Source organism: Cheilinus undulatus, linkage group 5 (assembly GCF_018320785.1).
Source record: "Cheilinus undulatus linkage group 5, ASM1832078v1, whole genome shotgun sequence".
Classification (NCBI taxonomy): domain Eukaryota; kingdom Metazoa; phylum Chordata; class Actinopteri; order Labriformes; family Labridae; genus Cheilinus; species Cheilinus undulatus.
Genome location: NC_054869.1, coordinates 18,365,263 through 18,393,262, shown reverse-complemented (window position 1 = coordinate 18,393,262; position 28,000 = coordinate 18,365,263). Strand labels below are relative to the sequence as shown.

Sequence of the window (28,000 nt, the reverse complement as noted above, 5' to 3'; positions counted from 1 at the left end):
TAAATATTAGGTAATGCATACTGATGAAGAACATGCATTATGTGTACTTTGGGAGCATCTGAAGTCACAGGCAGGAACTAACTCAGTGGATAACTTCACTCATGGTTCAAATATCTCTCATAAAAAAACAACAGTCCTCTAGAAAAATGATCAGAAGGACCCCAACAGGTTTCAATGTATAACATCCAAACACATTAAAAAACACATCTAAACACCTTACCCAACAGCATGATGGGAACTTGGCCCATACACCCCCCAGATTTGAAATGGCAGTGATGCGGTCTCTGCATCGGTCTGTCGTGGGGAAAAGAAAGAAAGAGCTAAGGCGAAAGGTGAACCTCTTGATTTACCAGCCGATCCACGTTGCTACTCTCACTGATGGTCACGAGCTGTGGTTAGTGACCGAAAGAACGAGATCACAGATACCGGCGGCGGAAATGAGTTTCCTCCGCAGGGTGTTTGGGCACTCTGGGCAGAGGAGCAGCGGCTCCACTGCATCGAGAGGAGCCAGATGAGGTGGCTCGGGCATCTGGTCCGGATGCCTCCTGGACGCCTCCCTGGTGAGGTGTTCCGGGCCGGTCCCACCGGAAGGAGGTCCCGGGGAAGACCCAGGACACGCTAGAGAAACTATGTCGGAAGAAGATGAATGGATGGATGGAGAGGGCGGAGCTTAGTTGACTCTTTACAGAGTTGAAGTAACACTGATGAAACTCTTATGTTCAGTTCCACACTAAGGGCCAGATCCTCAAAAGGATTGCACTGCTTTTGCGACCGCTAAACCTGTGCAAATGACAGAAAAAAAAATTGCAATCCTCAAAGCATACGCAAAGGGTGAAATGCACGCAAACTGAACCCAAACTGCACTGCCACTCCTCGCTGCGCCGGTCCAATTTGCATGCATGTAAATTAGGGAATATTCATAAATTCAGCACAAAATTGCCCCCTTCCTATGCAAATGAGCCTCATTGCAAATACCACCTAATCCTGAAAGACCAGCGCTAATTGCCACAGGCAGTAAAGCGGTGCTATTTACCGCCAGTGAGACCCGTGTATTAAATCTGCGCAATATCTCTTTCTCCCTCTCTCACTCTCTCTCTCGCTCAAAATGATGGCAAATTGCTCTCAATTGGTGGTAACTGTGGAGCATAGCCTACATAAGGGCTGTCATGCCAGGACTCTGCGGTAATCATGGCAGCAGTGATTGTAGCCAGGCGAAGGCACCGTGGCAGGCGAGATGGCAGGTGAGATGGCAGGCGCACACAAGAAAAGATTTATCGGAGGAGAGTATCACTTTTTGATCTAAGCGACAATGAAATCATCTGCAGATACTGGTTGCCACGCCGCATGATCCTTGCACTACTAGATGCCATGTGGCTTATTGCAATCAGAAGCGCAATTAGCGCTCAGCTGCCAAACTGTGTGGCGTGTTAGCACCTGAATATGATTAGAGCAAATTCTTTTGAGGATAAGGCGCTAAAACAGGGCAGATTGCGTGAGCTAATTCTGCACAAATAATGGCGCTATTAGCACGAGCAATCCATTCTTTGTGAATCTGGCCCTAAGTGTGCTCTCGTTGATATTAAAACATTAGCCTTTATCTCCTTGTAGAGATTGAAAACTTCCAATTAAAATTTCAAAACAAAGTTATATGATATTGATAGATGCTTTCATTGTCAAGAGACAGTTTCAGATTGATAGGGTTTTTTACTTGTTACCAAAATCTCATGATTGAAAGGAACAAATATCAGTCCTTTTAGTTCGTCTTTCACCCTCTTTGTTTTAGAGTTCTCCTTACCCTCCTGCACGTTTAAATGTCTCTGCTTTGTGCACGGTCCAATCACCTTTTATCAAAGAAGTATGAAGTAGAAGTTTGAGAAGTAAACCTTGTCCTCCCTTTTTCCTTGAAAACACTCCACACAGCGTCGGGCCCCCGGCCAAGGCTTACAGGCCCCTCACTGAGCTCAGTCCAAGGCTGCTCCTCTCAGAGGAAGACTCTGAAAAGGACACATTGTGGAGAAAAAAAATGCAGGCTCATCCTTAAAATCCATCCCATCTTCTTTTGAGCTCATCTGGAGGGGGACAAAGAGGTTCATGCAGACATGATGTTGATGTGTCCATGCCGGGGTGGTATAGGAGAGGCTTTTACTAAAATCTACATTAAGGTACGCCTGGACCTTTCTGCTATCTTCACACATTAAAGCCACTCCTACTGGATAAGTGTAAAAGCGAGGACAGCTTGTTATAGAAACCTGGTGGTTATGACCTGTGAACAACCTCACATTCTCTCTCTCTCACACATACACAACACTGCACCATCTCCCCTCTCCCCGTCTTTCTCCTGTGGCCACTTTGATCAAATCTGCGCTCTTACGTCCTTGACTGCTGCCCCCGATGCCTGACCCCTGCATCTGAAATTTCCTCGCTTATGTAAAAGTTTATGTAGATTAATGCCACAATTTATGCAGATTCAGTTTTTGCCACTCAGGCTTGAAGCACTAAAAGGTAGACGAGCGCTGACCTTCGCCGCTGACGGCTACGTGAGCTCTCACCGATTATCTCATAACTGCTGCACTCAGAGTTGGTCCTGAAGAAGAGATGAAGAGTGATTTAATATTTTTGTTGGCTTTTTTTGTTGAAAAATATTATTTTTGTGGCTTTTATGTGAGGCATATGTGAGAAAACACACACAGTTGTCCCACCTTTTTAAAGATCTTGCTCCAAATGCGTCTCTCCAACAACCTCCAGCAGAGGTATCCAGCAGCCATGTGTGTGTCACGCTGAGCCTCTGCAGAGCCGTAAACTCGCAAGTGGCAGCAGCATCACCGAGGTTGAACAGTCAAGTGCCATCGAGAGCAGTTTGCCACAGAAATGGGTCTATATGAAAGCAAACAAAAGGCTCACACTTGACTCGACCTGCTCCAAGCAGACTGAGTGCGTGCGAGCCAGGCTGACACAGGAAAAATGGCTTTCAGTCAGAGCAGACAAAGCAGAAGAGTAGAGCGTGTCAACGGTAAATGTCACCGTTGTAACTTTACTGGGGAGGGAAATAAAAGGTGTTGCATTCCGCTTTGACTGTGTCGTAGTGAAACGACTGAAAGAGAGAAGTCAAGGTAACTGGAGAAGTTATGTATGTATGGATATGTGTAATTATTGTCGTCTGTAGAAGTGATACGACTCAACTTTCTCTTTCACTCTGACACTATCAATGACCTTCTGTCATGCAGTGAAAGCATGAACACTTTAATGTACCCACATATGATTTTCATTAACATAACTTTGCTGCTACAAATCAAACTCAAATCTTTTGTTTCCCAGCTCAAGTGAAGAACTTTTAACAGAGAAATGTACTGATATCTGCTTGAGTCCTACACTGCCTTGCAAATAAGGACATTTAAGCAAGAATATGACTCTTCTTGTATGATTGTAGTTATGTTTTATGTAAAAAGAAATAAAATTCTTGTAATCTTACATAAGAAAAGTAAGTTAGTGTTAAGTTAGTGTTTATGTTGAAGAGAGAGACTTTGTTGAAGTTTATACTTTGTAATAATGATTTTAAAAAAAGATGCAACATTAAGTCAAACTATTTGATTAAGTCAGCAGCTGGTTTTTTGCAAACTCTGAGTTGGCTTTCATTTGTTTGCTATGAGGATAGGCCTCCATCTCGCCACTCTGCTAAAAGCCCAGATCTCTGGAGCTCAGTCAGAGTGACTTTCAGGTTCTTGGTTGTCTCTCTTACTAATGCACTTCTCCTCTGATTGCTCAGTTTCGTTGGATGACCAGTTTTTGGAAGAGTCCTGGTTGTGCCAAACTTCTTCAGTTTGAGAATTATGGAGGCCAGAATGTATTTTTAGCCTTCCCCAGATCTGTGCCTAGCAACAATCCTGTCCCTGTCTGTAGGTAGTTCCTTAGACCTCATGGCTTGGTTTTTGTTCTATCTAATGTCAGCTGTGAGGCCTTCTACAGAGAGGTGTGAGCCTTTCCAAATCATGTCCAATCAATTTATCACAGGTAAAGTGTAGAAACATCATAGCAACAAATGAGAGGAACCTGAACAAAAAGTGTTTCTGCAAAGGGTCTGAATACTTCCATCAGTGTGATATTTCAGTTTTTTATTTTTACCAAATTTGCAAAAAACTTAAAAAAAAAAAAAGTCTGTTTTCACAATGCCATGACAGGGTACTGAGTGTAGATTAATGGGAATAAAAATGTTTTTTTGTTTTTGTTTTGTTTTGTTTTCTTACTGTGACATCCAGCTACAACATAACAAAACTGAAAAAAGAGAAGGGGTCTGGATACTTTCTGAACGCACTGTATCATGATGCAGTGTTCTGATTTAAAAATCTTGAGGAAGGACACAAGTTAAAGTTTAATCAAAGAGAGCAGAAATGCTTTAGTCTCTCTGACTATAAAAAGAGTTATTTTCCTGAAACTTGACTAAATGTCAAAGAAGCATAGCAGGATTGTGAGTCAGTACAGTAGAGTATGAATCAAAGGGAACAACTAGAAAACTTCACATTTGCTCAGTGCTGAGGGGAAAACAAACCATTAACCCCAGAGAGCCACTGTGTGGCCTTCTGCACCACAGATAAACTTAAACATCTGAATCTTTTATATTTATAACTTATGCTATATTAGTGGGGCTGCAAGACATTGATTAGGAGGATGAGCTCAGTCCGTGGGATCTCATATTTAAATATGTACATCTGTAGTCAGCATTTTCTTACTTTTAACTCAGTGTTGTGTTTGCTGTGAAGCTGCATTATGTGCATTTGTTCCAATGCAGCTATAAATCTAAATTCCCTAACCATCATAAATATACCATGTTTCCTTTGGGCATGATGTTACATTAAGACAGTGCACCTTCTCCTTTCTTTCCATCTAGTTAGCTGATTAATCACAATGTAAGTTAACTTAATCTAACTGTGTGTTCATCTCTTTAGTTCAGGAGTCCAAACAGGCATTTAGTACATCATCGATATATTTTTCCCCTAAATTTTCCCTATTAGGCATTTCCAGTGGTTTTCTCCAGGTCTTGATGTACTTATGTAATTATTTCGTACGTTTTGAACATTTTAATGTGAAATAAACACATCATTTTAAAACTGCTGATTTGATTGCATGCTCCGAAAATGTTTCTTCCATGTCAAAATATTTTGTTCTTGAGAGGAGAAATGCCCATTAAAATGATATTCCTGTTGGGGACAGCGGTTAGCTCTCTAACTGCAGGCAGAGCCTCTGTTAGGTGACTAACCCTCTTCATGTTTTACACAAACACAAAGTGACCCACCAGTCACACAGTTGAGACAACATGTCAGCTGAAGTTAGTGCTACAGTGAACTAAAAGCCCGAGCTGGCACTGAGGCCTGGCGGGAAAACAGCTGTTCACTTCTCAGTGAGAGTGTGTATTTATAAGTGTGCTAAACAGGATACTGTAAATGTGAGAGCTCTGTTTATATCTGCTGCTGTCCTGCCGCTGACCCGTGCAGAGTCTCTGTTACACTATTAGAAAATGATGCTGCTGCTTTCACGTCAGTGTGTCATGATATCATCACCGCTGTTGTTTGCATTATTAACCTTTTAGTCTGAGAAAAATCTAATATTGGAAACTGTAGGGCTGACAGCTTCCATTCGGTTGGTCGATTGTTTGGTCGAAAAGCTTTTGTCCAACCAAGATCACCCTGGTCGGCTTTACTGAAGTCATAAGAATATTGTTAGGAAGGGCAGTCATCATGGATTGTTGTTTGCCCAAAGGTTTCAGATACTTTTATGTGTGATGGCTGTGACATGCTCTCTGTCTTCAGTTTCAAACGGCTGAGTACATGATTAACCCTTGCCCTTGTGCTTTCTTTCACTATTAACAGACTCTCTATCTGTCTTTGATGAAGTGTTTGGTGCTATCAGAAAAAACTTGAGGGTTTTTTTGTTCAGTACCATTAGAAAATGATAATTAGCATTCAAAGAAGATCATTTATAGTCAAGCTCATCTTTGCTGGATATTCAGGAGCAGCAATATAATTATTTGTAAGAAGTGAGTGGTAACCTTGAGTTGTGATACAAATGAGTTTAATTATAGCTATTAAAGGTTGTGTGATCTGATTCCATGTCCTTCTTCTCCAGGCTCAGTTCTCCTGCAGCAGACTGACGGAGACGGACGGACCGCTCTGGATCTGGTCTTTTCTTTAAACCAGAGAGAAGAGCTCCTCCACAGCGCGCAGATCGGCGACGCCTCTTTGAGGAACGAAGCAACTGAGGTCCTGAACCTGCCTCTCCTGGAGGCCGGATCCTCTCTCCTGGCCCAACTCATTATCTCCTACCAGAGAGAGAGGGGCCTGCAGGGTCGAGCACAGCCTGACGACAAACCTTACAGCCTGGGCTGCAGGCTGCTCAGGGCCCTGAAGGAACACTCCCTCCAGAGGGTGACTGCTGGGTGGAGTGACCAGCGGGCGGTGAGGCTGGTGGAGGATGCCGAGGCACTGTTAGAGCTCTGCAGAGGGAGGTACCTGGGGCAGATGTGTAGAGCAGTGATAGAGTGTAAAGGAGAGAATACACTGTTTCTAATGGCCATACTGAAGGACCTGAAGTCACAGGGAGAGGCGCTACATGCTGACCTTTAACACAGAGAAAAGGACAAACTACTGAAAAAGATGTGAATGTAAAACCTTTGCTTTACATGTTAAGGAGAGGCATCTGTGTGGGTAATATGATAACATTGCTTTAAATGCTACAGGCAATAATCCTCATATGGCCTTCTGTGGTTGTTAAACTACAGAGTTATGTGTTTTTTCCAGTTTCCCCATTCAGATAAATGGGTACGCATGTTTGTAAAGTTAACTGTGTTCATCTCTATAGAGAAACTTTGTTTGATACAACAGTGTGGTCTGAACATTTTTTAATTCTATGGCTGGAAGTCCCTACATTAAATGTTTATATCGAGTTTTAGTTGTTTTTTAGAACACTGACATTTCTATGTAGTTACTACCTCAAGTTTTTGATCAGCTAAATGTTTGGACGTTTTTTCACTTGTTCATTAATTGTATTACAATAAATGACATACCTGACTGGTAGCTCTCTTGATATGATGTGAAGTTATTCAGATAGGTGAGGATCACACTGAAAGAAAGAAAACCAGCTCTTATAGATGTCCTCCTGGTGTTTGCAGCTCTAATGTAATCTCAGCTGGTCTTTCTTTGACTGTACCTCCCTGCCTCCACACTGTATATAGAGCTGAATGAAGCTCCATTAAGGTTCGGTGAGAGGATACAGCAGTGAGCTTTGGAATTAATTCCCCTAGATTGATTGTTTTCTTTCCATCTTACCTATCTCCATCCAGTTCACACACTGTGTGTACTATTTTTTCATGCAAGAGCACCTAACCGGTAGCTAAAGCCTGCATTTCAAAGTAGAGACAAAAGCACAAAGGCTTGCTGGGTAAAAAAATCAAATGCTTTGAAAGTGTTCAACAGTGCATATGATTGAGCTGACATTGTTTTGTGGCCCATTTTTTACAAAAAACTTGTCAAATTCCACGGAGAACCTGTACCCATCTGTTACGCTGTATAGCCTAGCTTCCTGGCCGGTACAACCAGTGAGTCCTTCTTAAAGGAGCAATGCTCAATGAAATTACTGGTGGCTAATGCCACTGCTACTGTTAGGTACCTCATACAGCCCAGCTTTAAAAATACCAAAATATCCCTTCAAGCATCATTCATATTTTTTTCACTTAAAATTTTTTTGCACTCTGTCACTTCACTTTTGCTGTTTCAGGATGCAAGTATCAAGCAGATGTTACACTCACCACAGGCTCAAAGACTATTGGCTGAGACATCCATCCATTCCGTTATCCCTTTGTGGATCGTGGGGTGGCTGGAGCCTTTCCCAGCTGTCACTGGGCAAAGGTTGGGGTACACCCTGGACTGGTCGCCCTATCGGGCATGTCTTTGGGGGTGGGAGAAAGCCAGTGTACTGGGAGAGAACCCAGACATGCACTGGGAGAACATGCAAACTGCACAGAAAGGCCCTGACAGGGAAGTGAACCAGGAACCTTCTTACAGTGAGGCAACAGCACAAACCCCTTCGCCGCCATGCAGCCCTAGGCTGAGACAGTTACATGATTATACATTTTGAGTTAACAACTTCACATTTCTCATCAATATTCTGGGGAAATGCCTTACAAAGCCATGCATAAGTGTACTCAGATTACTTACTGTAACTTTTGCCATCCAAGGAGAGGACATTTGCAGTGGGTTTCTCTTTAAATACTGAAAAATAAGTGGGTATACTATACGTTACATTATACCACTCTGTAATATGATAAAAAATCCCTTTTACTTTTGATATCATTTATTGATAAGCATCTTAATTTGATGCTTATTTTTTGCTTTAAAAAAATTCCTGTCAAAATAAAGCACTTCACATTCAAATAAAAATGCACTTTTTAAGACAGATATGGATTGATTAGATTTAGGTTTTAGGATTTTATGTTAGTCTGCTAAGGCCGGCCATAGTAATGAAGAACCTTTGAAGGCATTTAACAGGCTTCTTTTATGTGATTTGTGTTTTATATGAAACTACTTTGTTTTAAAATGACTGTGTTAAATAACACATATTCCAGCTAACTATAATATGAGCTTTATTAAGGAAATAGTTTTCTTTTATTATTGATAATAATTTTGTTTTTCTAACTGAATTTCCTCCACAAATAGTTGCATTAATATTCTCCAGGATTTAGTGTTGGATGCTCTGAATTTCCTGGGGAAGGACCCCCTATACCATTTCACATTTCATAAACACGACATCAGATCCATCCTTACCGTTTGCAAAAGTAGCCTCAATAAAGGGAAATAAACTTTGCTGAAATAACATCTTGATTCAGATTTGTTGTAAAAAGTCAAGCTTTGAAGAGAAGAAAACTCAAAATGCTTGTTTTTGAATGCAGGTCATCTAAAACCTTTCTGATGTGTTTCAGGTGTTAAGGGAAAACAAACACTGATCAGCTTTGACAACAGCATCAAGCAGATTTGTATGTGGTATTTGATTAATAATGGATTTTTAGCTGCACTTCCATGCTGATAACCCTTTCAGAGGCAAATTATCGTAAGATTACTGCTGATGGAAGTTGGTGTTTCATTAGTACAGATAAAGTTCGGTCTGTTTTTGGTTTTCCACACAGTCTCAAGGCTGCCCATTGGTCCCTAAAAACCCAGAGAATGGGCCGTCCACAGTTGTGATTTATTTATGATGTCAATGCATGTGTGTTGGATCAATAGCATTGGTGCTAGTGTCCTAGCTTACAGTAACATCATTTTGGAGCTGAAAGGTGAATCAAACAGTCACTGGGTAATATGTTTTTGTCACTTTTAACTCATTTTTTGCTGTTTGTTGCCCTTTTTTGCACCTTCTTGCCCATTTTTGACACTTCTTTTTTGCACTTTTATCCCATTTGTTATTATTTTGCCACTTTCTTATCGGCACTTTTATTCCTTTTTTTCCACTTTGAACCAGTTTTTGCCACCTTACATTCATTTTTGCCACTTTGTACCCAATTTTGCTGCTTTCTGCCCATTTCTATCACTTCTTTATGGCACCTTTTTCCAATTTTGCTGCTTTGAACCTATGTTTGACATTGCTTTCCTAATTTTTTTTTTTTTTTAACTGTGTCCATCCACATTGTCAACACCAACATTAGAAGGTAATTGTGTTACATGAAAAGGGATTTTAAAAGGCCATATTTTACAACAGCATTAATCTATATATATATATATATATATATATATGTAAAAGTGGTTCTTATTCAGGTTATAAATAAAAATATCGTTATCAAGGCTTTACTTTACATGGACCATGATTTGGCTGCTTCCATGGGCCTTTAATTTGGCTGGACCCTAGAAAGCTCTCCCCTTATTTGCGATCTTAAGTCTTTTACCTGTATACACCAGAGGTTTATGAAAAGCTCAGGGTCTTCATTGCACAAACAGCATTTGCTCAGAAGTGACTGGATGGTTTGCAATAAACACATACACTCTGAAGATGATAAAAAATATTTAATCTCATGTTTTCTCTTTTTTTTTTTTTTTTTCAAAATAAGCAACATACATCAGATGCATTTTGTGTCTCCAACAGGAAATATACGTCATATTTTCTTTCACCCCTTCTGACCGGCTCATGTCTCTGCTTTTGTTTTTTTTTTTCCTTTCCTGAAATGTTATTGGTCAGAACTGGGCACATAAAGATGATGTCACAGGCAGGCAACGTCGCAGGCGGAAAAAAAGACAGATCTTTAGAAAATGAGACAGGCATACAGCTACGTTACAATATCATCACCAGAAAATCAACAGGCATACTGTATAAAATACAAACATAAATTAATCAGTAGTCCGCTCTGTACAGTATTGTTAAAAAATAAATAGTCTCATTTCAACTTGGTGCAAATAAAAGTGCTTTTTTTATCCTCTACAGCTGTCACTCTGATACATTCTTTTATATTACGTAATTTCTCTGCATCATACAAAATAAAAACACTTTGGTTTGCTTGCAAACAGAGCTGAAACCAAATAATAAATGAAATGAAATAAGAAACGGTATTTGGATGCAATACCACACAATAGCCACCACAATTTGCTGTAAAATAACTACACAGAGTAGCAGACACATACATATCAGGTATTCAAATAGTCCCTTCAGGCATTATAAAAAGACATCCTTCACGAGCTGCAGAGTGTGTTTGTTGAGGAGGTTATAATCAGTCTGCGACGCTGCTCTTGGGGGACAGTCTGTTATTGTCTTTCAAGTGGATTCCTCAAAGCAGCAAAACAAAATCAATGGCCCTCTAGAGTGACAGATCCGAGCCTGTTGATATTTAAGCATGGAGATGGATGGGAGGAGAGGGAGGGAGGGGGCCGGCAGACAGGCAGGGTGAGAGGATGACAAAATGGCAGCAGAGAGCTCCGGTTGTGGTGCAGAGGGGGTTTAGGGCGATAAAGACAGACAGACAGACAAAGGGGGAAGAAAAAAGATGGAGGAGCAGAGGGAAAGATGGAGGCAGGGATCAGCAGGATGAGACGAGACCTCCTCAAATGTAGCCCGAGCTGTGATCTTTCAACAGATGCTCAGCAAGAAGCCCAGGAGACCGTCCCTTCAGACAGGGTCGCAACCCGGCTCACTGACGAATGAGGGAACCGCAGAGAGAGCACACGGAGAGAGGCATGATGGGAAGAGGGCTCTGAAACAGTCTCACGCACACACATACACACATCCTGATCAGTCCCTGACATCTCGGGCCCAAAGCCCCTCAGAGCCTCGTCCTGTCACACAGAGACTCGCTGCTCATCTAGCTGACGGCCTTCTACACCAGCAAACTCCAGCTGGCACTTCTGCTGCACACAGACGCGGGATTTTACAATCTGACAAACAGAGAGACTGAATCTGCGCATCAGTCTACAGCTGGAGGGGAGATACGATTGTAACACACACCAGCGCTGAGAAAAGCAACTTGTCTTTGATTGCATAAACGTGTATACGCAAACACTCTTACATACACAGTTCACTCACAAACACGCACGCCTCTGTCTGTGGAAGCAGAGATCAAAGTTGAGCTGTGGGCACTGGAGGTGGGGCAGATGGAGAGGGCGGCCAGCCTGGGGCACAGCATCACAGAGAGCATGTTTGTGTGCAAGTGTGCGAGAGAGAGAGGGAGAGAATGTGTCTGCTTCGACGAGATGTTACGCTTTCATCTGTAGGTACAGCGTGAGTGTGTATGTGCCATCTCTTAAAGAAATATTCACGTGAAAGGAAGGGCTTTTTGTGCATGAGGCTGCACACTGAGATGTGAGGAAAGGAGACCAGCCTTTCAAACAAGATTAGGGCTGCGGTCGCCTAAAGGCCCACCTGCCTGGTGACGCTCTGAGAAGACTGGGTGACATCTTTATTAACGAAGCGACAGCAGAAGGCTCAGACTGCCCCCACCAACAGAGGAAGGGTCTCTCTGATTGACAGCTGACACATTTTTAAGGAGGTTAACTGTGGCTGAAGTTTAATTTTTCTTGACGTTTAGATGGGGTAAAGGTTTGGGGCATTACATCAGCTGCCTAATACAGCAAAACAACTCAAATCAAAGCAAGTGTATTTGTCTTATTTCTAGTGAAAAGTATATTTAAAACCACATTGCCTGACAAGTACAAGATAAAAAAATCTTATTTTAAGATAAAAAAAAATCTGAAACAAGGCCTGTAAGTCTTATAAGAAGTAAAAATATCTGCTACTTGAGTGGTGTGACGTGAGATGTACGAACTCAAGCTCTATTCACATACACCTAAACTCCTGAAAACTTCCTGGAGTGTCAGGCTAAGCTGCATGTGTTAATGTGACTTTACAAAGATTTTTTTCCTGCCAGCCCACCTAGTATATTTTCTGTGAAATGATATGAGCATGCAGCAGGAAATAGTCAGAAAAATACAACATGAGAAAAACAGAAGGGAGTGAAGATGTTCTGCAAAAACTACCCTAACCATTTACAATAAAATGAAAAACTGGCCTGATCTCCGGGCACATATCTAAAACCCGCCCATTATATTTTCTGCTCACCTGAGTGTCCTTCCTGGCTCTTTTGTTGATATCATAAATATATCAAACCATGCCTTGCATTGATATAGTCAAATATTTCCATACAGCATTGTAACGTGGTTCTGTTGCTACATTTGACACTTATTTTATGTCCAGTCTTGCCTTCTAAGATGTCCGCTAGCTCAAATCTGACAGGACGGGCTTGCACTGGGGGCTGAATGTTTGAAGGAGGTGGTTTGCAAGAATTGTTCTAGCAGTTTTCAGGAATACAAGTGTAAAAACAGCTTTAGCACGTTATTGCAAGACACTCAAGTCAATTTCATGCGTCCTATACATACTGATAACCAGAGTTTCCAATGCACAAGTGTTTTTTTCCTCTCTCTACATATCTAACATTTTTAGATCTATAGCAAGCTGTCCATAACCAATAAACCACTCTCCCATTACACATGGAGGTTGTCACCTGTGCTTATTTGCTGATCAGACAGGGGAAGTCCAGCATTCCTCCCGTTAACGTATGAGAGAGAGAGAAGTCTCATGTTAAATCTGAACCTCTCCTGTTACTTTTAACTGTTTTTATGCTGTTGATGTCATTCTGCGCTCTATAAATTTGGGATCATTACGCATCCACAACTCCCCGCGCAGATCGGCTGTTGAAGCCTAACCACTGAATGTTGAGCGACACACTTCAAACTGTGTTATGCATGAAATGTACATCTAAATGATACTGATAAGATCAGGCACTTTCAAAGAGAAACTGTAGGAAGCAGGGTAGAAAGCGCTGTGTGTAGTAGGAGAGCAGTGGTACATGCATGCACATTTGGACAAAAGTTTGGACAGAGTTTACTCAATAATGAAATCATTTTTAATTAAATTAGTTTTTACTCCAAATTACTGATATGTTTGATCAACACAAGATTCAAAACACTGCTGTCCTGTATGAACAGGGCATAACAGGCAGATTTTTTTTCCTCTCATTATTGGCAATGCAGGCCTTATTTTTTGTTTTTGTATATTTATCTTGCCAGAGGAATGAAGCTACAATGAGTGTATTGAGAAGTGTTGGGGGTAGTGGGGTATTAAACAGTAATCCATTTCAGTACTCAGATTACTTTTTTGTTATTATAAGTTACGCAGTGCATCAGTTTAGCAATTCGAGTAAGTTATTTACTACTTTTTGATAAAAGGATTGTCTCTGAAAAAAGCATCTCAGTTTGCTTTACTTTTTCTCATCCCAAATCAAATAAAACTCCAAACACATGTGCACTGTTTCAGTCTCTCTCCTACCCACTGGTATGTGAGCGTATTAAGGAGCTGTTAAGGTTGTCACCTATGTTTTTTGGTTATTAGGCTGTACAGTGACAGATGGGGCTGTTAACTAAGTTGCATGATGGAAGTAAAGTTGACACATTCAAAAGAAGATGTACAGTCAACGGCATGCCATTTTTACAACTGACGTGAAACAAGATGTTAGAGGGTTTTAATTTTTGGTACTGCTAAAGCACTGTAGCATGTTTCCTTTCTCTTCCTACCGAGAATGTGTCACTTTAAAATGTAATACAACCCAACACAGGTAATGGGAAGAGATGCACGATATTATCAGCATGATATGAGAGTAATTACTGTATGGGCAGGTATGAAAATTTCTGCCAATATTTACAACCAATATATCCACTGTAAATATCAGCCATACTGTATGTATGAATAAGTTTAGGTTTTTAGTTTGTTTTTGGTTTGTTTTCGGTCTGAACTGAATATATGTATCAGTATTAATATCAGTATAAAATAAATTTGTAAACATTGGATATCGGCAAAATTCCAGTATCGTAAATCCCTGGTATTGAGATATTCCCTGACTAGAGATTAGACTGAACACTTACTTTGATTTGAATTTAGAAGAGAACTGTGTTTTTATTTTTTTCCTTTTGGTACCTTAAATGGCATCTATTTAAAAAAACAAACTTACTGAACTTTAAACTTAAACCACTCATTCTCCATGTTTTTTTTGTCTGAATGAGAAATTTAGAAAAGGAAGAATTTGGCCGCTGTGTGGAAGCACGGGCGGATACCACAAAAAGCCTTCAACTTATTGGTCCTGTTTCCTGTGCGCGTGGAGGGACATGTCTGCAGGCTAACACCATAATTGTTTATCAACTCGGCTGGCTGAGTTAAGTGGAAACAGTTCAAATTAATGCCAGTGAACATAACATCATTGCATCCAAGAGGGGAAGAAAACAAGAGATACTCCAGTAGAAAAACAATTAGAAAAAATGAACAAATTACAATAATCATGTAATAACTACAGTAAGAGTCTACTGCAGAGTGATAATGCTTCAGAATGTAAGTATAAGGCTTGTATTTTGATAAACAAGGACGCACTGAAAATGTCTGTGTGGAACGTCGAGTTTCGATGTTAAAACTCGTTTTACTTGTTGTTTGACACTTGTGGCAGGCGCATGAACAGAGTCCTCCGAGCTGTCAGAGTGATGGAGAAGAAGAAGAGGAGGAGAGAGGCTCACAAGGCAGAGAAAAGGTCATTCCATCCATTCCTTTAAAATCAATCTAAAGCATAACGGTGGTAGAAATAATTAAAGAGATTTTTGGACTCTTCATTTTTCATACAAAAGTTACACTTCAGGAAACTGTATCATGACATGTGAGTAATTAAAGACTGAAAAAAGGTAACGAGAAGAAAAAAGGAGGGACATTAAGGAAGGATAGTCGAGCCGAGCTGGTCTTTCTGCTCCTCAGAGTCCAGTAACAGAGCACGAGAAGAAAAGTGGTGAAGAGAGGAGTCGGTGGGCGGACACAGTCATCTACCCCGGGTTGTTTTTCTTCCTTTTATTTGGGCTGGGATTGGGATCCAGTTTCAGCTCTCGGTACTGCACCTGTTAAAACACACACACAGGCAGGCATGCACACACACACAAACACACACAGACACACCACCCGGTCAGGTGGAAAGAGCAAAGGATGCTTGAATAGCACAGAAACCCTCCAGAGGCTCTCTGAGTCCAGCTGCGTGGAACAGTGGCCTCGGGGAAGGGATTACACACTGATTACAACACGCACACACACACAAACACACATGCACAAACAGAATACATGTACACTGTTCAAAGATCCAAACACACTCCTGCTTTCACACAAACGCACACACATATATATTTATACATGTACACACTCTTCCACAGATGTGGGACAGTGGCCTGAGGGAAGGGATCACACAAACAAACAGAGAACGGGGCAAGGCCTCATGGGAAAGCTTGGAGAAACAACACAGTCATCTCAGTGTGGTGAGAGGGTGAGGAGAGGGAAGGTGAATAAGTGCACAGTAACCCTTTTCATAACCAGTGCCTGGGCTTAGCTGGTAGTTATGGTTCCTACAGAGGCAAAACATGACTGGTCACATGTTGCTTCATACATGATGTGCAACCCACAGTAACAGTGGTTCTCAACTGGAGGGTTGGGGCCCAAAAGTAGGTTGTGGAACTGTTTTCAGTGAATGTGTGCCTTCAAGTAAAACATGCAGCTAAAGATGATGCATGGAAGCCAGCATACATCCATCTGTTTCTTTTTATTCAGCTTTTCAGTGATCAATTGATCAAGCAATGTTATCTCAAGACACTTTAAAAACAGGGCAGGTCGAGACTGTACTCTTTGTTATATTATTTATAAAGAATCAGTAATAATCTGCCATGACCACAGCAAAGCAGAAATTGTCGACTAAAACTGTGACTAAAATATTTGTCAACTACCTTTTTTTTTTCCAGAAGACAAGACTAACTAAAATTGATCCTTGGTGATAAACACTCTGATGACAAAGAAGTTTAATTTTCAAGGAGACTAAATGAGACTTAAATGTCAATGTTTCATCAGACATTTGAAATCCATGAAATAAGAAAGCACAAGCTGTTAGGTAGGGCGAAGCTGTAGCTCCTCTGCCATGCAGTTGTAGAAAGCTGGGATCTCATGCTTTGCAGGGTGCAAAGAACAAAAAATATAATTTGCACCAAATTCAGCAAAGGAGAATAAATGTTTGACCATGTTTCTCATTTTTGGAACTCATATGTTTAACCTTCTACTAAAATCCAAAAATAAGGAAAATTGACTTTTTTTTTTTGTATCAGATTTGATGCATTAGGTTTTTAAGGAAATCATTGATCATGTTGACTGGACAGAGGTTTCACAAAACTGTATATCAAATATGATACAACAGGCTTTAAAGGGTTAAAAGCTGCTCCTTGGTGGACAGAGAGTCATAAAATCAGTGCAGGACATTATAAGAGCACGGCTACAGTCACCGACAAATGCAGAGCCAGATGCCTACAAAGAGTCACCAACATAATCCGTAACTGCTCTCACCCAGGCAACAGCCTGTTTACACTAGTGCATTCTGGGAAGTGCTACATGTCTGTTAGGGCCCGCACTACGAGATTCTACTCCAGTGCCATTAAGGAACTGAACTCATACCACTGGGATTGTGCATTAATACAGGCAGTGTGCAATACATTCTTTGCAATTACCTTTTACAATGTTTGTTTTTTTTATTCTTGCTGCCCATTTATGACAAGGTTTAGTATTATTTATGGTGAGTGTTTGTTGTTCATCTTTTGTCTTTTACTTGCATTTTTTTCTTCCACAAGGTGTGGCATGTGGTTTTCATTGTATATCTAGATTTGACAAAAATGTTTTATTGGACTAAAACTGGACTAAAATATTTTTTAGTTTTTGTTGACTAAAACTAGACTAAAACTATAAAGACATTTCTATCTAAAGACTAAGATTAATTTTAAATAGCTGCCAAAATTAACACTGCACAGCACAACACAACATTTAGCAAAGTTAAAGCAGCAAGTAAAAACATCCATTATCTAGGCAGAAACCTTGAGCAGAACCAGACTCATGTTGATCGTCAGCCAGAGCCTGTGATAAGTAAATTTTGCACGCTTTTCTTCGGGATCTTGACTTATTCATCTCCTTTTCTTGGGATAACAAAGCTGGTTTTCTCAAGATAGTGTGCTAATTTCTTGGGATCTCTGGAGAACAACCTAAATTTAACAAATTTATTAGACCACCCTAACCCTAACTAAAGTAAGGTTTATGTCACAGCTGCCCTAAATTAACAACATTGGTAATTACCAAAATCATTTTTTATGTTACTGCAATGGATAATACACCAATATGTAGAAGCTCTTTAACTCAAATGATATTTTTAATGCTAAAATATCATTATTATTGTTATCCATGAACTTTCAAATTTACTGATTTACAAAAAAACCTGAAAAAATAGTACAGCACATTATTATTTCTTGATTAATATGTGAAATTATAGTTATTTACTTGCATTCCTGAACAGAAAAATTTGATTTAGAGGTTAAAAGTTATGCTTGATTAATTTCTGACTTCTCAGAGAAACCCAGTGAGCTGGCTCAAATTTGGGTGAATTCAGTTTGAAATTTCTCATTCCTGTTCAAAATGGTAAAACGAGGAGAGCTCATTGAAAATGAAAAAGTCCACATTGAAGTAAATCATGATGCTGGATGGTCTTTGAGACAAATATGACAGGTGGTCTAATACATTTGTTAAGCACTGTACATGTCATAACGAGAAATGGAGGGAAATCAAATACATGTCCTCTCAGGGCTTCTGTAACAATGCACCTCTAAAACGTGCTTTAGTCCTGTCTCATTGTTTGGTCTCATTTTTTCTCCTTCTGAAATCCAAACTCCGGTAATTTTCATGAAATACTTCTGAGTGGTTGGAAATTTGGGTTATGATTTCTCATCAAGGCTATGCCTGTTTAGAACTTCTGCCATATAAAATCAGTTTTAGCCACTCTCAACTGTCTCCCACTCAAATTTCAAATTGATTTTAAGATTTACTTAATTACTTCTAAAACTTTAAAGGGCTTAGCTTTTATTTGTATTTTAGAGCTTTTGACCCCCTACACCACATCACAACCTTTGAGGTCATCCAGTCAGAATCTCCTGGCTTTACTAACCTCAAATCTTAAGAGTAAAGGTGACTGCTCCTCTGCTGATTTAGCTCCCAGTCTCCCCTTCCCCCATGCAATATGAATCCATTGAATCTGTTGACTGTTTACAAAAAAATTTTTGTTTCTTTGACCGTTAACTAATCTACATGTTTGTTCTTGCATGTTTGACTCCATCTTAGGGTACATCTTTTATATGTTTGAACCCCTGTATTTATTTTGTGATCTTCTGCTGATTTTCAATCATTACTACTAGTCTTGTAAGTATTTCATTTTTTATCATGTCTCACTTTTAATTTTGTTGTCCTTTTAAAATACTTTGCATCCTGGGTTTATAAAGTCTATAAAAGAATACTATTATGTGTCAGGGAGTAGGGTTGAACAATTTGTGAAAATAATGTAACTGTGATTTTTTTTTCCCCAGTATTGCATTTGCGATTTGATATGCAATTGTTTCTTAAGTTCCTTATATTACGTTTTTTTTTTTTTTTTTTACCAACAAACACAAGCAATAATTTATTCTATATTATAACCAGCACAATATTATATAAAACTAGAACTGAATAATTTTGAAAAATATCAAATTGTGCTGATTTTGACTCGTATTGCAAATTGGATAGAAATTGATGTGTTGAAGGGAGTTATAATTTTTATGTCATTCTCATATTTAATAAGAAAAACATACAAAAAAGTAGGATTTTTGTAGACTAAAAAAAATGCCTCTGGATGACTGCATGGTATGTAATGCATAACATCTCTGCTGCAAAATTAAACTGCTATTTTGACACAGATTTCAGGTTGAAGAAATATTGCACTGTCTGCAATTTGAAAATTGCAGCAGGCCATATTGCAATTTAATCTAATTTTCAATTAATTGCTTAGCCCTATCAGGGAGTATATGAAAATCTAATAAATTTAATAAATTAGGGTGGAAGCTAAACAAAAATTAGGAAATAGACTTATTTGCCTGACAGAAGAACAAAATGTTTCCTTGTAAAATGTTTTCAATGAAAAAAGCACACTAGGTATTTTCACCATGTTTGCATCATTCATGCTACAAAATGCAAGGGGAGAAAACTCTGCCTTACAATACAATCTCTTCATTTTTTTTCCACACTCCTATCAACTTGGCTGAAGTAACTGTCAGAGAGCAATCTGTCTTTGATGAAAACCTGACATTATGCTGCTTCAATCTTGTTACAAACAAAAGGGAGCCTGTTAGTTAATGGGGCAGAACAGAATCACCCATTTTTAGTGCACTAACCCTCACTTCAATCTCCAATACTAGTTGACCTATAGGCAGACAAGAATGAAAAGGATATTTCCCTTTGTTTGATGTAAAAATCACCACACAGAAATGTTGTCATGAACAGAGAAAAAACCTCAACACTGACTACACTTGTTTGCAGAGAGCACTTCAGCTCAAGGCATCACACAGTAACTATCTGTGCACCTTTTTAAACATTCCTAATAAAAAGGAAGCTCATCTTGGCCTAAATGCCTGCTGAGATATTTAATAGCAGGACTTCTCTTTCTTTAAAGTCTCATGTTGTGTTTTGTTAACAGTAATGTAAGTTTAAGCTGATCACATCTCACTGATTTGCTGCATGTGGCCCGACTTTAGAGGGAACATCAAGGAACAGTTTGACATTTTGTGAAATACACTGCTTTGCTTTCTTGCTGAGTGTAGGAAGAGAAAGGCAACATTCCTTTCATATGTGTCAACTAAAAAAAGAAGCTATAGTCAGCTGCTTGTAAGAGAAAGGACAAAGAAAACAGAAGGATAAATATAGAGAGTGGAAAGACAGAAGAACAGCTAGGCCAGCTTTGTCCAAAGTTAACAAAATCCATTTTGTCAAAACCAAAAAGTGGCACAGTTACATATGGGCTGTTTCATGACCTCCTAGAGACTTGTTGTCACTGAGGGCTGAGGAAAGCAAAAAGCTTGAGCTCGGGGAAGTAACTGTGCCAAAGCAATAAAAGAACATAGCGGACAGATAAGGTATATTGTGTTTTTGGTGAGTTTGCACGTTCTGTAGCCAGATGTTGTTTCCTTTTAACACAGCAAGGCTAGTTTACCCTTGATTCTGGTCTTAATGCTAAGTAACCTTGAAAAGTCAATGAATTGGCTAGATTCCATATCTGTCATCAGGCAGATCTAATCTGAAATGATTTTGCCAGGTCTGAGAATAAATGGACAAATCAGCACCATTTGAGGAGAACAAGGCAGTAGCTAGGGTTGGGGTTTAGTTGTACTGTGAGCCAGTAAACAATAGTGATCAGTGTAGCAATTAGCTCAGATGTAGCTACAGCAGCAGTTCTATCAGTACTGGACAACATTTCTTTACTTAAAGAAAAGGACAGACTCCCACTGACTTGGCAGAAAAAAATAGACTAATAGTTAGGGGTGAAAAGTAATAAATTACTTTTACTGAAATTACTGTAATTGAGTAGGTTTTAAGGGGTACTTGTTCTTTTTTGAGTACATTTTGAATTCAGTACTTCTACTTATACCTGGGTAACTGTACTTTCACCTGAGTACAATACTCTTTTGGTCAAATTTCTGCTGGATTGTGTTTTGTTGTTGTTGTTGTTAGACACATTTGCACCATGTGTGAAGTTATTCACCAAGTTAGAGTCTCTGCCTGTGACTTGAGGTGTTCCCTAAGGACACATGGTGCGTATTCTTCATTAGCATGCATTGCCTTGCCATGAGGTTGACTCGCTGCTTTGTTCTTGCCAGCTAGGCCCTCTCACCACAGATTTTTGAGTTATCACCGCTCTGTCATATTGTGAAGTATCTGACACTTTCAAAAGTGTAGTATAATACGTAGTGTTGACACTTTTAAAGTGTCAGATTTAACTGTATTTGAGTTTAATTAACACTGTTAATTTTGCTGTGTATTTGACTTTATAATGAGGTGTGACCTTACCTAAGCAACATGGTTTGAGATCTGCTCTCTTGCTGTTCTTGCCAATAGGGTCATATTTAACTGTACAACTTCCCAGCAGCTACTTAGTACTTAAAGTAAACTTTTAATCAAATACACTTTACTTGAGTACATTTATAGACCCGTATTTTTACTTTTACTTAAGTAAGTTTAAACCAGAGTAACTGTATTTTTACTAGAGTACAATAGTCGTGTACTTTTTCAGCTTCTGCTAATAGTTGGCAATGGCAGCAACTACTGTGTTGCTTTCACTCTCTGGAGCTGAACATGCCCAATACAACATGTCTTGTCACTCTTATTGGCCTGTAGTGAATGAGACAGAGAGAATGTTTGCCCATGCAACCTCCCAGATATTTTTCTAAGGTTTCGTCTGTCCCAATCCCAGACTGTTGACTGTTGCCTGCATGGATATGAGACAGATGCCGTGAAAGGGATGTGTGAAACAGTCTAACTGGCTATCAGGTTAATATACAGCCAAGCTAACCCTCATCTGGCTATAAAAAACACTACTTATCAGACACTTAAAATAATGACATCCACCTTTTCTTTATCTCACTGCAAAGACAAAAGTAAGTTTCTTAAAATTGTCTAAATTATTAATGCAATGGTGTCTTATACAAGATTTAATATCTTTAATTTTACTTTTGTATCAGTAGACGTTTAGACAAAAAGTTTTTGTGGCACATTTTCACTATGAAAATGTCAAGCATTATCTTGGGGGTGGGGGTGGGGGGGATGTTTAGCATTCTTCTGCCAAAGCAAACTGACTTACACTTTACATGCTGTTTTGCAAAGATGGTGAGCAGAGCTTAGAAAGAAGCAGCTCCTAAGTGATGGACACTCAATACGTAACAGCATCACAGTGGCTGAGCGTCAACAACCAGAGACTGTCACTCTGGCAGTCTCACTTTCAGATGTACACACACACTTGTGCATGCACGCACAAATACAGTCGCTAGCCTAGACAGATTCAAGACACTGACAAGCAGTAGCCACTGAATCAGAATACTAATAAGAAAGGGAAAAAAACAAGACTTAAGCGTCACAGCACCAAAGAGCCGACATCGTCAGTGGGATCCTTCCTGGGCTGACGTACTGTAGGCTACTCTGCCTGTCTGACTGACTGACACCCTCTCTGATTCTGCAGGCAGACAACAAACTGACGTCAACATGCTTTCTCTGTTCTGTCTTGTGGTGGGTCTGTCTGCTGTGGACGGGAACAGCAACGTCTCACAGCACTGGCTGGGAACGAGCCTTTATCATCTATCTTCGACTGGTTCCCACTGTCGCTTCAATGATGCCTGCCAGTGTCCTCTGCTTGCAGCGTGCACATCTCTGATACATGTGTTTGTTAACACAGAGAACAAGAAACACACACACATACTACTCCTCACATGCAGAAACATTTTATCCAGCAGCTGATGTGTCATTAAAATCCCATAGAGATCCACACACACTAAGGCAGCACAGTTCCTCTGCCTCACAGTGGTGGTCACCAATGTCTCGTTAAGGTGCTTACAGAACGGTTAGGCCAGCATGTGTTGCTCTCTACGCCTCACTAGGCAGCCAGACTGCACTGATTCAGATCTGGACACTCCTCACTGTCTCCACAAGGCAAACTAACATCCTACCAAACAGCTGCACAAATACGACCGCAGAGCTGGATACAGTGAGAGAGAAAAGAGATGAGGAGATAGTCAGAGAGGCGATGAGGAAATAATCCAGGTGGAGAAAACACAAGAAGAAAGGATTGATGGGATGAGGGGACAAAAATAGATGGACAGATGAAGGGAGAGAGGGCAGAGAGCGAGACAAACCAATAATATGAACAGGAGAGAAAACAATGAGAGAAGAGAGGAGACTGGGTGGGACGGGGGAGATATGTGGACACCCGGGTGATGACAGATACTGTTCTCATGTGGGTGTGAATCCTTTTATAGCTCTGCCAACTAAAGCAGACAACGGAGCAAAAGCCCAGGGGACAGAGAGGGGTTTATATGACCCCATCTGTGAGTGGGTGGGTGTGTGGAAGTATTTTAGTTAAGGGACCATGACAGTCCTGGCACAGTGCCCACAATTACTGCAATCAATGACAGGGGTGCACCCATGGATGAAGAAGTGAGTGAATGGTTGAATGGTCTAATTCACTCATGAGTGAAGGAGTTACTGCACAACTGCATGTTGGGTAAATAAATTGACATTTATCTGTTAATATCAAATTACTGCAAGCAAAAATCCACCTTTAAAAAACGTCTTGTTTCTCGCTCATTGTTTACTGAAAGATTCAAGCAAGCAAACGTGAATCCAAAAGTAGGACGAGATCTCTTTCTGTTAGTGGTCCCATTATATGGACAAACGCCTACAGCAGCAAAAAAGAACAGGCAATTTAATTCTGCGCCTTGACGTTCCTGTCCAAACAAAACTCTTTGTGAGCGCAGACAAACAAAGAAAAGTTTGCATGTCAGTGAAAAGTAGGGTTTTGTTTTCTTAAGAAGAGTAGCGAAGGGGATCGACAAAAAGAAAGGGTGCAGGGAAAAAACACATCTCAATCAAACAGATGTTTTGTCTGTGAAGAGCTGCCAGCGAGGAGGAACAGGGCTCATGCGTCACAGGTTCAATTCCACCTTACAGGTGACAGGCCTGCCTCATGATATACCCCTGGCTCCCCCGCTCACCTCAACTTATAACACACTCATACACACAGGAGAGAACACCAAACAAGCGCTAGTTAAAGTCAAACACAGAAGAAAAGGCAGAGGAGGCGAGGAGAAAGTGGGACGTTAGCAAAATAAAGGAAAACCGGAATTGGGTGAAAGTAAAAAACGTGTGGAATTGCGGTGAGCACATGAGCAATTTGGTAACGTAGATAGGAAGCTTGAAGGGAACACAGACAAGAGAAGCAGTGGGTAAAGACCCAGCGCTGCTCAAAGGCTGCTCCACCCTCGCTCCTCGCCCAAATGTTGACAGTACAAGTGTGTTTGAAGTGTGCTCTGCTGAAGGTGTACTGTGCATTGTGCTTCATTTAATGGTGTTACCCACAAAACATCCCGGGACCTGCTTCTCTTCCCTCTCACACTGAACCTGTGACAGCGTTTTGATGCTGCCGGTGTGGGCAGACAGACAGGGTGAAAGAAAGATGAGTGAAAAAGGCAAGTAAATAAATGAAGTCAAGAATGGCAAGAGAGCAGCATTTTAATGATACTTTGTTATTCTGTTTCCAGAGAGAGCAAAACTCAGCGGGTTTCATCTCATGTGACACCTAATGGAGCATAAGGGTTATTAAATGTTTCCAGGGAAACACTGCTGTGTATAGTTCGCACATCTGCAGGATTCAGCACTCGTGTCTCATGTTGGGAGAGTAAAGGCATGTCAAGGTGAAAAAAAAAGATACAAAGGAGAAAAGTTTTACCTAATAGCTGCTGTGGCACGACACATACTGAATAGTGACTAATTGGCCAGTTGTGGTGAGATGTTTAAATTTGTCACTAAAGTGGCGAAGGACAAAGCAAAGGAGAGAGAGACCTCTGGTAGATGTAAGTGATGGCATCTGGCAGCATTTCAGCCTTAAACTATCCTGCCTTTGACCCTCTGTGTCCACTGAGGTTTCATCCCCAACATAAATGTTGTCTAAAAATATTAACCCGACTCCCTGCTGCTCATTAAGCGCTAAATTGGAATTCATGCTTATTTTTGTACTGGGGGTTTGATCCAGCTCCTTTACACCGATCATAAAAGGCCACTTGGCATGCTAATTGCCTTGGCCCTACTTATGCACTCCCTGGCTCACATGGCTAATGGTGTCGTAAAACATACTAGTGCACTGACACCTCCCAAACGCCAGGTAGGGAATACTTTGCCCTATAAAGGTGCTCCGTTTGGCCTCTTTTAGGAGGACATGAAGGATTCCCTGATAATGACCCTTGTGATAGCTTATGCTGGTAAAAGATCCAAACTAGATACAGGAGACTGTTTCCTAGAGAGGGACAGGGACTTTCCTACACACTCTAAACCATGACGGTGTTTAACATGGCTGCTCACAGAGGGGCGTAATGATTTAAGTAAACTGCTCAGGTGGTAAAAGCCAACACTGCCTGTTGCAGCTCCATGCACCACATGAAATGGGTTGTTAAAGGGTGTTTGACAGTGCTGTTAGAGGCTCAGTGGTACAGATTTAAAGAGCTTCATTTCCAGGAGTGGTGTTGTTGCAAAATGCAGTTGCCATTATGTCCCGTGCACCATAAAGATAATAAAAGAGAAAGCTGAGCGTCAGAAACAGATTTTCTAGTTGCTGTGAAGCTAAAGAAGCAGAGTTGCTCCTGTGTGGATGCCCTTTGTATATCAAGTCATTAGAGCCTCATCAGTTCTAGCTGCACATCTAAATGATGCGGAACACTTCACTGAAACACCCCCGACCCACCTCACACGCACCACTGCTGGGAGAGCATGTGTGTGTGTGATTATAAATGTGTGTTAGGTCACACCAGGCCCTTAAATAGCACTTCATTAGTCATCCAGGGTATCAGGCACAATGATTCTTTCCCCCAATACCAGCGGGTGCCATGGACATGTGCCAGGGAAAGGACGCTCAATTGGACCCGAGGACCTCTGTGCATTGTCCCAGAACCTACAGGGCCTAATCCCCACAGACAGATTTGACCCAGTAAGGCAGGGGTAGGCAATGAGGTGAGCCCACCACCGCAGGCAGCAGTGGGATGCACTGCTGAGCAGAACGTTCTGGTCTGTTTTTAGCGCTCCACCAAGGAACATGGCGTCTTTGCAAAAATGAACCTTTAAATTCAGAGCAAAAGTGATCAGCACAGGGTATTTCTCTGAAAGCTAAACAGTGAATCGAAACTTCACTGACCTTAAACTATTGATAAAAACAAAACATTCTAGTTTAGCCCACAGTTGACTCCACCTCATTCATGTTCCACTGAAACCTTGTCCAATCCTCCTTTCTTATTCCTTCACCTTCAATACTCCATAAGCCTCCTGTCAGTTAAACCTGGCAACAATTACCATTCCAACAGCTGCAGCAATAACCGTTACAGTAGCACTGACAGTATTACTTATACAGTAGGCTCAGCTCCAGCAGCATGGGCACCAGACCAGAGCAGCATGTCTGCCCTCACCTTCCCCAGCCAGCAGGCCCTCATTAGAGGCCTTGTAAAGGACTAATACCTGCAGGGTATGGGGCCCTTCACCACTGCCCTCCTCCAAGCTCCAGGTGTGTAAGGTGGCTACACTCCACCAGAGGGGACAGCTTGGGCTCATTTAAGCCAACGGCTACCTGCCTTGTGCCTACTGCTGCAGCAGGAGCCAGTAAACTATGAAACTGTAAAATCCGCACGGAGGCTAACAGGAGAACACAGCGGAGGGAGGGATGGCAGGGGTGTGTAGGGGAGCAAGGATTATGACCCTGTAAAGATGAAAGAAGTTGTGGGCAAAAAGTGATCAAAGAGGAAGTGTGTCAGTGCTGATGTGGCAGGGGATTGGTTGTATCAGAGGCCCTGGGTCGTTTGGCCTCAGACTGCGTGCGTCTTTATCTGTGCGTTCATGTGCACGTGTATTAAACTCAGCACAGCAGGGCTTAACGGCCACAGCGGACACCATCAGTGCCGGATAACATGACTTTCACAAGCTGCCGCTTAATTGCTATTTAAACTGCACTTTGTCCTGAGCAGCACAGCACGTTACAGTTTACATACTCACACATCTACACACTATATTTTACCTAACAAAGCATCTGTAGTCCTCAGCCACAAAGTTAATCTGATCTCACGGTTAATGTAGAAGCAAAACCGCATGAGGCTGGTTAACTGTTGGTTTACACTCTGTTTCAATTACTAGCAAAGCTGGGAAAAACACAGCTAACAACCTCTGCATGCTTGCATGGAGTCAATCAACCTGGTTTTATGTTTGGCACTTAACTCACTTATCCTCGTTATACTGTTACAAAGCTCTAGATATGTAGGTGGAAATTGAATTAGACAAGGGAGCTTTAAATAGAAAAACACAGATTTCTTTTAAAACTTTGGAACACTAAGATTAGGTGTCTGTGTGGCTTATAAAGCAGCCAGATAGTTCACAGGAGAAGTTAGGAGCCAGAGAGATAAAAAGACAACAGAAAGCGTTGCAGAAAAGGGAGATCTAAAAAGAGCCTTAACCCTTGCCACGCTCTGGACTGACAGATATGTTTTCAAAAAGACTGAAAAGATGAGACAAAGATAAAAGTAGAAAGTTCACCCACCACTTGTACATCTGAGGGCACTCTGGACAGAAAGTCTAGCAGCTCATTGTTATCAATGGTGTAAGGGTCTCTCAGCTTCTTGGTGAATTTATTCACTCCTGTATATACAGAGAGAGAAATAGAAAGGACAGAAGGGCAGGAGTTTGTAAAGAGAGGTGAATGTTAGAAATACGGCATACTGTCCCAGTCTTTAAAGCCTCTGATTTTTTTACAGGATTCAACAAAGAACAAAAAAAAGATTCATGT

The 28,000-nt window shown here is 40.8% G+C and overlaps 2 protein-coding genes across 2 annotated transcripts in view; one reads left to right on the top strand and one right to left on the bottom strand.

The window, feature by feature from the left end:
- slf1 (SMC5-SMC6 complex localization factor 1) overlaps positions 1-7,058 on the top strand; it is a 60,596-nt gene extending 53,538 nt beyond the window's left edge. The window contains exon 18 of the mRNA XM_041786798.1: positions 6,118-7,058. Within this exon, the coding sequence (XP_041642732.1) occupies positions 6,118-6,614 (497 nt within the window). The 3' untranslated portion in view covers positions 6,615-7,058. The remainder of the gene's footprint in view (positions 1-6,117) is intronic.
- Positions 7,059-10,076: 3,018 nt separating this feature from the next.
- The window catches only part of LOC121509559 (multiple C2 and transmembrane domain-containing protein 1-like), a 213,650-nt gene continuing 195,726 nt past the window's right edge, over positions 10,077-28,000 (bottom strand). Inside the window, exons 20-21 of the mRNA XM_041787013.1 lie at positions 27,755-27,852; positions 10,077-15,446 (exon numbers count right to left, since the gene is read on the bottom strand). Of these exons, the coding sequence (XP_041642947.1) occupies positions 15,375-15,446; positions 27,755-27,852 (170 nt within the window). The 3' untranslated portion in view covers positions 10,077-15,374. The remainder of the gene's footprint in view (positions 15,447-27,754; positions 27,853-28,000) is intronic.